Raw genomic sequence first — 12,584 nt, 5'->3', positions numbered from 1 at the left:
TCCTATAATTGACCTTTCAGATGCATGGATCATTGTATGTTGCAGCAGTATGCTTTTCACATAGAGTTAGATTAGACCCTTTGGGTGATAATATACCCCTGCAGTGCAGTCATGTAGTGAAAGGCCAGATGTCTATTTTGTGCAATTATGTACTATAAAAATATGAATCCCAGATGGTTAACTAAGGAACTTTGTCTCCCGCAACCACAGCAACTTTTACTGTCTTTTTTAGTGGTCATTTACATTTCTTTAACCTTATTAACTTGTTCCATGTTTTCTTCTAATACATGTTGGACTTCTATTACAGGCAGTAAAGATGAGATACATAGACAGCCTTTGTAAAAGAAATAATTAAGGTAAAACAACCATTTTTGGTATTTTGTGGTTAGTGAAGAATGACATTCTGGCTATCATCACACCTGATATGTATTCATTGCAGAGAACAAATCTTTATTTGAATATAGTGGAGCAAAAAATACCCCTTTATTAATGTGATGTACATTAAATAACTTTGCATTTGCTACATGGATGATAAACATTTGGCAGATAAATTTATAAACACTTCCACGTTTTATAGACTTATACTGTACACAGTCATCCTACACAGAGCATGCCCTTTCACAAATATACAGACAGCTTTCCTAAGAGGACTTAATTAAAACACTTGGTCAAACATTTTGGAATTTGGCAATCTGAAAAAGAGGAGCATACTGGAAAGAAGAGTTCACAATTGTACCAGCTGGACTTGAAATGAAAAACTCACAACTCCAAAAGAGAGAATTTATCAAAGCACATACATGCAAACACATACAGTGATGGCTGCAACCTGCTTTGCAGGAGATCACACACAGCAGTAAAGAAAACAAAGAGAGAAAGAGAGGTCAGGACCATTGCCAAGATCTTGTTGCAGATTAGCAGATCTGGAAGTAAACATATATAAATGGGAATTTAACTTCAAAGTAGCTCATTACTGTACACACAATGTACATGTTTCCTTTCATTAAGAAATGGAGACTGGCAGAAATGGTTATGATTTTCTTGACAACATATGCACACTAACACACCTGCGCTTCTGTACAGTAAAGACAGTTGAAAAATTTTATTCCTAGTTGGCTCAGAGCAGCTGGAAATTTGAGTGAAAGTTTAGTAGGAGAAACCAGGAACAGAAAACAGTTCACAAAAATCTAGGAAAGAATACATGGCTTCCTTCTGTTGCTCAGCATTAGGAAATTGTAACAAGTTTTTAAGAAAATCAGTAACCTGACAATGCAAATGAATTACAGTGAAGCCAAAGAGATCTACCTTCAGTAGCTCATCCTTGATGCCTGACTTCTGCACGTATGTTATTACACTGCAAAGGAAACTGCCCACTTAAAAAAACCCCAAACCTAATTATGTGTATGTAGAGGGATTTTGAAAGGACCGAGGACATATGTTACCATTGTCTGGGTTGGACAGCCCAGGCCTGTTAGTTGAAGCTGCAGAGCAGTTTTAAATTGTCCTGGGAACAAGCAGTGGGAGAAAGAAAACAAGCTATGCACAGACAAGAAGGCAGGTGCAGAGCAAGTCCTGGGAACCGCGAAATCAACACACTGTCTTCGGCACACTCTGATCAGGCACCCGCAGCTTGCTCACCAGTCAGCGACACAGACCCCACACGGCCCAGAGACTTTTATCCAATCACCTGTGTGTAAAGTCGGGTGAGCGGTCGGTTTAAGTTATAAATATGACCTGTTTGTTTAATAAAGTGAGCGCGGCATGTAGCCATATTGGTGTGACTGTCGTGACTTGGCTGACTCTCCACAGGGGACCCTCTTCGTGTATAGTACGTTGTTGCATGTATTTGAGGTCAAGTATGAGATACAATTTAGTTGTCACAGTGTTATGTAGCTGAGGGTAATACAGCAATTTTAAAAAGAGTTCTAACTGGGATTTTTAATATGATATTCTATAGAAAACAGCTTGTAGTATGGGATGCTATTAAAAATCCTTTTACTGTTTGGGAAACCTTACATTCACAGGAAAAAAACAGGCTAAAATTATTCATGTTAAAAATAAGGGCTAAAAGAACACATTTTTCTCAAAACAGCAATTCCATTATGACTGTATACACAATTATGTATTCAGTATTTTTGAAAGAGAAAGCCAAGATTCTGATCCTGCAAATTGCTTCACTGATTTAAACAGGGATCAGTTAACACGTACACTACTAGTTTCACATAACAGTTTGTAGGATCCTAAACCACTAGGAAGACAACAAAGGCAGTCACTAGCAGCTTCGTGCATTTTTTTTAACTCTTATATATAAGCTGGCTTTCCTACAGTGCTGGTATCATGCCTGCTCTCATTTATGTCGCAAATGTCTGTAAAACCTTTCATTTCACTAGTGAAACAGTAATGAAATCAGTCACTGTATCAGAAGGGATCTGTGGCAGGAAGAAACAGGGAAGAGCTGGGAAGTTTGTCTGAAGCAGATGATGGGAGGTTGTGTTCTGTACCAAATTTTAATATGCTTTTTCCTTCTAAACCTTCACAGATTTTAATCTATGATTACAAATATCTATATAGAAAGTAGTACTACCTGCTACTACTTTGAAATTGAACAAGAATATTCTACTTGAAACTGTCCATTCATAATCACAATTAGAAACTACAGGCTACAGTCTCAGTGAGTATGTGGGGAAAGACTTGCTGCTTTCCAAAAGTACTGTCATGCGGGCATTGCTAAACTTTCATAGCCTCCTCCCAAAGGTCTGGTATAGACTGGTGTTCAGTTTATCAACTCATAGAATACATGGGGGAAAAAAAAAAAAAAGAATTGCAAGTTGCTTGGATTTGTTTGTTTAATTTTAGTATAGAGTTGGCTTTCCTATAGCAAATACACATTCTTAAGTCTCGTGGAAGGAATACACCATTTCTTCTGCTGCTTTCTTAGTTCTGTAGCATGCGTGCATGTCCCCCACCAGAGGAAGCACACTGCGAAGAGGGAAAGAGCACATGCCAGAGGTTTTGAAAGAGCTCTCTCCACTCTCACTGCTCTGTGTGCATGTGCTGTCATTTTCATCCTGGATTTGCCTGAATTATAGCCACAATTACTTTTATACAGGACTAATTACCATCAAAGATCTTTGTGGGTGTTAATCATTAATTAAAAGACACCCTGGCAATGGTTCTGTTTCAGGCTGGTCAAAGATTGCTGATAAGAACAGCAGCAAACAACTGTTCAGCCACTTTAATAAAATGACAGCAGTTATGTATGCAGAAACAATGAAAAAAATATCATACAGGAAGCCACAGACATTTTCTCGTACTTTACACAGAAGTTAACATGTTGAGATCCACATGGAACATCTTGAAGGACTTCTTGTTGAATGAGACAAAATTCCTAGCTTTTAGGATTTTATGTATCTGAGACTGCTGTATCTCCTAGTCAGTGGGACACGACCAGTGCCTTCGCATGACGTGCTGTTGTGCTGTTTGGTACGGTGTGGTGGGGCAGGGGTCGGGCTACAGCTAAGTCAGAGATAATTTTTCAGACCACTTCAGGAGTTCCTTTCCAATGATCAAAAGCTAATAGACAGCTAAGATGAATCTTGGCATCCCAACAATTTTGCACGTGACTAAGTAAAGGGTTCTGCACAATGTTATTTGTGTTCAGGAGCAGGGTGTTATTTGTGTCCAAAGCATAAGGCACAGTGCAGAAAGTAACAGTGTCATCAAAAATGAGATGAGAATATGGTTTATAAGTCTTACATCCACCTGTGTTATAGGGAGGTCTGTGTATATATATATGTGTGTACTCACCCACATGTGTGTCTGTATACGTATTCACCTCTAACTCTGTAATACTTCTTTTTATAATATACAGTACTATATAGCTGCAGGCTAGGATTTAAGGAAAACAGCTAGCAAAAACAAAAGCAATTGAATCCTAGGCCTCGGTTTGCATTAATTTTATTCCATTTCATTATTATTTCCCGATCCTGGCCTACATAAGATTCACAAATGACTTTTATCACATAGCCAGTGAGGGACAGGCATATATTTACAAGGCAGACATTAAGAGAATAGAAGACATGTCTTATTAGGTTAGAAAACATGCAGTATTATCAGAGAGAAATGCTAGGTCAACTCTAGCTCTAGATAGATGAAACTGGACGACACATAAGACATTGGACTCTTGCAAAGTACTGCACTTGCGAGGAGTTATGAGCACTGTCCATTAGCAGCAAGCAGCTTCAACTTGCTTAGTCAGAACTACTGGTGAAATCTGTGGCAGGCAATAGATGTCCAAAATCAGAGTAGGAGGCTGAGCTAAAAAGCAGATCCTTAGGATCCAAGTGAAATGAGCTTAGGTGATTAGCTGTACAGAGAGTGATGAAAGCCAGCCTGCCAGCAATTTCTCTCTCTCACTTGCAGACTAATGTGTCTGGCTACAGCTCAAAAGTGTTGATGGCTACAGCAGGGGCAAGATCTCTACAAATCTTCCCTGTTATGTGGCATTAAAATGTATATGCATGAATACCCTGGGTGGAAAAGACAATACTTTTGTGTCAGGTTATCCCCATCTAAATACCTGTGCTGTTAAGTAGTGTCCAATCTTTGGTTATTGGACTGTGAAGTGATCAGAAGCAAGCAGTATGTTCTAGACCTTTGTGAAGCAGGGAAGATCATTTACCCCAGGAAGCAATTACACCTGTATTCTTCCCCATTTTTTTTCTAAGTATTTTGGTCATCATAACTGTAACTTGTGTGTATGTTGTGGGACAAGACTGCCAAAAATTATTGCTTTATTAATTTTTAGATGGACAGGTTTTACTCCAAGGACTAGAAAACATGGCTACGTATTACAGGCCAGCATCTCTGGAGATAATCCAACCTACTATCAAATAAGAAAAGTAGATCAATCAGGTCTGTTTTGTCTTTTTCCTGTTTCTGGCATGCTAAGTAACTGTACCAAAGAAAGTCCTGGATTTGGATGAAGGTCTATATAATAATGTTACACATAGAGTAGGACTGAATATTGAAGGACCCTTGCTTTGTGGGAAGATGTAAGGTATTCACCACTGCAACAAAGAAAAAGAATGCAGATAGCGATAATGGGTCAGATAATGTTTTGCATCACTTGATGTTGAAATTATCAACATCAGAAGAAAGCAAATGAGGTTGATTTTGGCATATGGGCTGGTTGTAGACTGGGTGAGGGTAAGCAAAGGTAAGGGAAATCTGCAAGTAGTATTATAAACTAGTGCTTTCTATTTAATTCAGGTTGTGAACGGAGTTCCAGATTTTCTGACTAATATGTCTCTGCTACTTCCACATCGCTGCCCTGTCTTGCCTCCAGACTGGAGGGGAAAGTCTGTCTTTTCATGCTGCATTTCCTGAACTAGCAGCATTGGAAAGTACAAATTCAGGCAAATTAATATTTTACAGCAAGTTTAATGAACAAGAAGGCAGGAAATGCAGAGGAAAAGCAGTCCCTCAGACATGTTTTCTTCTGGAATATGATCGCTGAACATATGTTTTCTTTCAAGACTCCAGAGGAAGTGGAGCATTTCTGTTTTCACTTCTTGTGTCTTTGACCTCCTGAGTGCAAGGATTCATTTTTTAACATTATGATTGAAATTTCAATTGCATTTCCAGGTTACTAAACAGGAAACATGGCTTGTAGATTGCATTAGCATGATACCATATTGTTTAGGTAAAAAGGTGTAAGCGGATGTAAACATTGCTCTCTGAACTAATGAAGATCATCTTAAAATTCACCATGGGGAAGACAGCTAAAGCCAAGTACACAGAGGCTGTCCATATGAGGGGCTGAGGACCGTATTATATTGCTAAGAATTGGAATCAGCTATTGTGCCTCAAGAGCAGTTACATGAAGATAACGGCAGAAAAAGAAAGAGAGATGAGAGAATAATATTTCCTCCAAATGGAGCTGAGCTAAGCTAAGTGCACAGGAAAGAAGAATCCCCGGTATCTGCCCCCACAGCAGAAGGAGTCCAACAAGGGCCATTCTGAAAGGAGACCCCTCCTTGCATCAGTTCAGTCTTCTGGATATGTAGAGAAATGCAGAGTCTGGCTGCCTCCGAAGGGTAAGTAAGATTGAAGGACTTCTGAACTTGTTTTCCATCTTGGTTTAAAAAGAGATGGTCAAATGGTAAAAGATATGTTGCAAACCTTCTTACTGAATGTTACTATGAAGTCAGAAGCAAGTGTGAGCACGAATAGTGAGTTTTGACTTTCTTTACAATTGTCCTTCTGGTAAGAAAAGTAATTTAGGATGGAATGAATGGAATGGCATGAAGAGAAAGAAATCAGAGGTTGAGTCAGCAGTCTTTGCCCCACTTTTCTAAGATGATGAAAAAAGAGTAGACTACTGTAGCCATCAGGAAGGAGGGCCAACACTTGTTCACCTGTGTCAAAGTTTTGTAGTACACACCTCTGGAAGAACAGTGGCTAAAATCAAGCATAGAGGAAGAAAGCTTCTCAATACATCATTCGTTAGCAATTCCCTTCAGCGCTCCAGAAACCATCAACACCTAGTGCTGGTTCCCTTGCTCCAAGTCTGTACTCAGCAATCAATGCAATGCATACCAAAGGTTGTAGTGCATGCTTCCAACTATCACGGTGCTAACATGAATATAGCCAATCTGGTTAAAAAGTACAAACACAATGAATAAGATGCTTTCAAGAAATAAGAGTCTGCTAAGTCAAACTCTAACAACCTGTAAGAAGTAAAACTAATTCAAATAAAATGTCTTTGCCAATAATGAAAGCATATGGTGTCTTTGGTGGACAGTTTTCAAATTGTAGAATAGTTGACCATCATGGTTAATACCATTCTGAATTCTGTCAGTCTTTTCTGTCTTCAGAGGCCATTGTACTTTTTGTCATTGCTGTCATTAGGAAGAGCCTTTCAGCTTTACAGGAGACGAGCACTAGACCTTATATCCTACTTCAATTTAGACTGACAGGAGTTTCCACTTAGCGGTCAGTCAGTTCAGTGACCAAAACAGACAAATAAGCAGTTTTGATTATGTATGTTTTATAGCTTCAATACACAAATGTTAACAAGTTTGGTTCTCTGTGGTGTATCAGGGATCTAACAAGGCTGTTAAGTGGCCCTTTGTGTGAGATGTGAGTGAATAGACATAGAATGGAAGTGCAATTCCTACTGTCAAGTATTTATTGCCTGAGATTGCTTTGGAAGCTGGAAAAAAGAAAAAAAGATGACAGCTTCACTAAAGACCAGCCAAATCACTTTTGCTTATAATGTAAGTAACATTTGTGTCCAGATCTCCATAGATGAAGTATTTCTGTTCCAGCCTGTTCATTGTACTGATCTAAGCAAGTATAGCTTGCAATTGCATCCACTTCTTCTGTCTTTATGAGATGAATCTTTAATGCACTCAAGCCCAAACAATTGAATGTTCACACAGCTTTGATGCTGGCTTGTGTGCTAGCTCAAATCTGTTAAGCCAACTGGCTCACCAGCTAGGGAAATTCTAGCGTTAGGTTTTGTTAAATATGTTGGAAATATATGTGGATTTATTTTTTTTTGTCATCTCTTCCATTAAATTTCCTCACCTTTCCTACCCACAGTTCTTCTTTTTCCCTTTTCCTGTGTTAGAACTTTCACTCTAATTTTGGACCATTGAAGGACCATGTAGTTGGGAATTTTGTTAATCTTTACTAATTCTTATTGTTGTTATATTCCACTTCATCCAGACTTAATCCCATATTTATGATGTAGTCAGGATTTTCAGTAAGAACCAGCATTGAAATCAGCACAATTTTACATGTAATGAGATTTTAGTGTGTTAGCCTTGAACCATAGCCCTCCAGAGCTGAACTTATTTTTCAGTGGCCCATTTCCTCCATGCTGGTCAGGTGGCATGAAGTTTTGGATCTGGATGTTTTTCAGAATTACATACAGAGTGGCCAAAATATACTACTTCAAGCGGACAGTGCATAGCAAGACAATGTAATATTTTACCATTGCTGTTGGTGTTTACTCCAAACATGTACAGAGGCTTCAGATTTCAAAATAAGTTGTACAGTAAGTACAAAGAGATGGACACATGCTACTAATGAATGGCACAGAGAAATAGGGCTCAAATATAATTCTCATTGGAGAAAACAGCCTTGAAATAACATTAAGGCTATGACTAGTGGACAAAAGCCACAGATGCAAAACTAAGGCCAGCGTTTTGTTCTTAACCTGGAACTTGGTGAAAAATAATTCTTTCCCCATTTTTTTAACATAGTTTAGAAATTTAAAAGACATGTTTAAGTTAGTTTTAAATATAAAATATTTCATCTCAAATATCTTGACTGTTTATATTCTAAAATAAACACACTTCCTAAACTTTGTTTCTTACTATATTGTATGTAAACTATCAACATCAAAAAAATCCCCATTAGTTTTCCATACGTATGGTTTTTTGATTCAGCTTCTTTTCTCATTAGTTAATAGCAGAAAACCACATCTTGGGCTAACGTTTGGTAGCACAGGCATTTCTTAGTAACTAAAAAATGTCACTTCTAGAATCAGTAGATTAATCAGTGAACTTTAAATGTAATGAATGTCCTTCTTATGTGGACTTCTACTGATTTTTTCAATACAACTAAGACAATGATTGACACAACATGCAGTGACAGATATTACTACCCAAAGCTAAGTTCACGTATATTAATGAAAAAAAGATCTATCTTACTATATGATGACCTTATCTGAGAGTCTAACTTCTTTGGCAATGATTCAACCACCTAATAAATGTTGTCAGGCATAATTAGAAAAAATATTGATAAATTTTTTCTTATTTCTTTACCAGATTTTTTCTTTGAAACTTGAAACTGCAGACAGTTTATCAGCTGATAGAAGTTGTCTTAGCTCCACTGAAAGCAATGCCAGTTTCTGTCATCAGAGTATCAGCCCATTTTGTCTATTAATTTTATAAATATATTTGTATTAAGTCTTTAATGCTAACATTTTAAAGATGTCCCATAGCCTTTTGCATAGCAGTAGGACTGTGTGAACTCTTCACTGTAATCCAGAACAGTCCACAGCACATTGTTTAGAAGGAATATATTTACTACCATTTGCTCTCCATCCTTGCACTTGGTCTAATAAAAACATTACCACTCCCTGCAGCCTTGCCATGGCCTCTTTCTTAATGGCCTTTCAGAGAGATACTTGAAAGTGGTGAGATATCTCTAGAACTATTAGAAATCAGCTGAGAAAATGGTTATATAAAGAAATGTGTAAACTGTGAAAAAAATGGTGTTTTTTTATTATTGCTTTTTTTTGTTTTAGTATTATTTAAAAAAAAAATAATGAGATGTTTTAATTACATTATACACTATATTGAATTTATGACCTGACTAAATTTACTAGGTGGCATTCTATGGCCACATATTTTTATAACCATTTTTATAACCATTCTGTGACAAAGAAAAATTCATTAAAAGTGTAAATGCCAAACAAACTTCTGAATGCATTTTACTTTCATATAGTTCACTGGCCTGATTCTTCCTTTATTCATACTTAACAACAACATAAATATTTGCACTGGTTCACTGCTGCATTAAGGCAAATTCACTGTTTTAAAATGGCATAAATACTCCAGATGTCACAAGTGAGAAGAAACCAAAATTTTTCTGGAGGATCAGCAGCAAAGAGTGAAAGTGTTTGTTATTCTCTTTGCTTCTTATCCATATGGGCTTTTCAACTCCCTGCGATAGCGGTTGCCTTCTACGCAGCAAATAAGGGGTGTAGCTGGAAATCTGTACTTTAGATTGACTGTGCCTAAAAAGGTTCCCCAAGAAAGAGGCATTGCCACACGTTTTTACCATCTAAACACAGCTGCAGAAGGTCAGTATTCTCAGTCCTGATGCAGTCTGTAGAGTTTCCTGATTAATGCTGCATGCATTGATACATTAAAATTCTCTGCACCAATACTGCTAAATAATTGACTTGCACGTCTGTACTGTTACAAAAGCTCACAATGCCATGGCCAAATTCAGCATGTATTTTCTTAAATAGTATGACTACTTGCTTTTTAAATATCTAATTATCAGTATAGTTTTTACCTTCCTGGACATATCACCAAAAGTGTTTTAAGAGGTAGCTTTGCAGTTTGAAGTTAAGTGCTTTTGAGTAGCAATGTATGCAAGCAAAAAAAAGTGACATTTAAAACTTCCATACAGAGGTTTCTAAATCTCTGCCACTCCAAAGTATCCATTAAGTTCGATTTCTGACATCTGAGCACTCTACTAAGCATTGAGAATCTGAAGCCTTTGCACCATCGGTCAGGAGAGTTGACATTTGTACGAAGAAGGAAATAAATAGTAAATGGCTTTTTCCGGTTACATCAACACCTGGGTTCTTGTGTCAGGAAGCCGAAGTCCTACCAGACCTCCACACACTAGAACAGTAGAAGCAAGGAGAATAGGGATTGCTTTGGTGATACCAACAAGGGAACCAAATATTAAGTTTCCAAGTACAGCTGCTGCTTTGCATAGTGCATTCAAAAAGCCAAAGCCTGTTGCCCTGGAAGAGAAAAAAGAAGAAAGTTAAAAAATGGGTGAAATAAATAGTAAAGCCTTTGAGACAAATTCTCAGTGGGAGTAAATCAGTACAGACCCAACATCTTAAACTGAATTTATGCCAACAAGGATTCTTTGTTTGTCTTTATAATGCAAAAGCAAAGCTCAGCTGCTACAGCATTTTATTGAGGCAGATTCATTCTACTGCCCCAGAAGACCAAAACGTGAAATGAATGACTGAATAGGTAAGTTTGCACCTCTACAGTAGAACAAAGGACTTGCAAATGGAAATTCAGCAACACTTAAAATGCTGGATTGGGAGACAGGGGGTGTCAAGTAGCTCTGAAAACGCAGCTACTTGGCCATTTGGGAAAGAAGCCATCAGAACAAACGGATGATCATCTTGAGGATGAACAGAAATTGATTTCTTACAGATGGTATACATGTTCAAACAGTGCTTTTTCAAAGGGCTAATGAGACCTCCAATAATAATGAATGTTTGTCTCTTAGAGGTAAAGAGTATAGGATATATAAGAATCTGCTTGATGCAGAAGAGAGATCTGAGAAATTTTGCAGAAAATGGGAAGGAAATAGACTGCCAACAGAAAGTATGGCACAGGCAACTCACAGGGGCTTTTTCATTGCAGTGGTGTGATTTTAGTAACCTGGATTAAGTACTTTAGATGTTTGGTAGCCTGTGCATAGACATATTATGCAAGCTGCCACCGTTTCAGTAAATGGTGTTTCATCATGACTGTATGATTTTGTAGTTGCAGGAATAAACTTGTCCTACCCAAACTGTCATAACAAAAGTATCTGTACAATAGTAGAATTTCTGACATTTCTTAAATCTCTTAGACATGAAGGACTATGCGGAGCTTACATTGTGCTGTCTGGGACAAAATAAGAAGAATTAGGAAGAATTCTTTTCGGAATAAAATGTTTCTTTCTTGTTAATATTAAGTACTGCCATTAGAAGGAAAAAGCCTCCAGTCTAAACTGCAGAGACTAACAGAAATACTAATGGTCTGAGTGACTAAGAAGAACCTTAACAATTGTACTGAGGTACCTGTGAAGTAGAGGAAGAAGTCCTGTGCTCAGATGTAGCCTGAATTCCTAGGAAGTAAGATTTGAGAAACTTCTGCTGGAGCTCCTAAAAAGCAGCCCAGAGAATCAATGTGAAGTAAGCAGAGAGCAAGGATATAAACTTTCAGTGTTCTTCACAGAACTACTTTTTTATTTTGAAAACAGCAAACCATGGTATGAAGGGAGAAGAGACCCGCTGCCTCAAGCAACCCACAGACATAGCCACAGCCCAGAGCATCATTAGTTCATCTCCTCTGCTCTTCCGCAAATCTAGATCGCAATAGTGTTGATCAGGCATGTGTCCTGGTGTCCTACATCCAAGCCTTATAATGAGGGAGAGGTAAAAGCTTCTGTCCAGTATAGCCGACCAGGATATAGGGGTTTTCAGCACTGTCCATGACCTGATGTACCTGACATGCATGCTGTCTTCAGAATTACACCAGTCCTGGTACATTTGAGGACCTCACATCAAAAGAATGATGAAGATAGGTCTAGATCCTTCTGGTATATTTTTAAATCACTTTTGTTGAATCTGAGAACTCTAGTTAACCCGAAGAGTCAACTCCAGAGTCTGGAAAAGATTCAGAAATGTGCGAATTTGAAGTAATGGTACTTCTACTGTCAAATTCTTAAATTAGTTAAAAGGATGTTTGTAGAACAGAATTAAGACATGGAATAGACCAACTGACATACATTCAAAAAGGGTTTTTTCCATTAATGCTAAAAATTATTTGTCCATGGTTGCAGATCCTAAGTCAACCCTCTTGCCTAAAACATTATGGAAGTAAAATCAGAGGAGTTGATATTTACTGTTCCAGTGTCAGCTCTGCGTATTGTAAGCCTTTTTTGATCCCAGGACAAGACACAAGTTAGTCTCTTTTGCTGGGTGATTATAATTATAATATATTTTTTATTAGTTTGGCAAAGCAGCTTTTGCAATTGACAGC

At 37.8% G+C, this 12,584-nt stretch overlaps 1 protein-coding gene across 1 annotated transcript in view; it reads right to left on the bottom strand.

Annotated features, from left to right (window-relative positions):
• Positions 1–425: 425 nt before the first annotated feature.
• Positions 426–12,584, bottom strand: part of SV2C (synaptic vesicle glycoprotein 2C) — a 115,434-nt gene continuing 103,275 nt past the window's right edge. The window contains exon 13 of the mRNA XM_055791372.1: positions 426–10,555. Within this exon, the coding sequence (XP_055647347.1) occupies positions 10,372–10,555 (184 nt within the window). The 3' untranslated portion in view covers positions 426–10,371. The remainder of the gene's footprint in view (positions 10,556–12,584) is intronic.

The sequence above is a fragment of the Falco peregrinus genome, chromosome Z (genome assembly GCF_023634155.1).
Source record: "Falco peregrinus isolate bFalPer1 chromosome Z, bFalPer1.pri, whole genome shotgun sequence".
In the NCBI taxonomy this organism is placed as follows: domain Eukaryota; kingdom Metazoa; phylum Chordata; class Aves; order Falconiformes; family Falconidae; genus Falco; species Falco peregrinus.
This window is presented reverse-complemented; position numbering and strand designations above follow the sequence as displayed.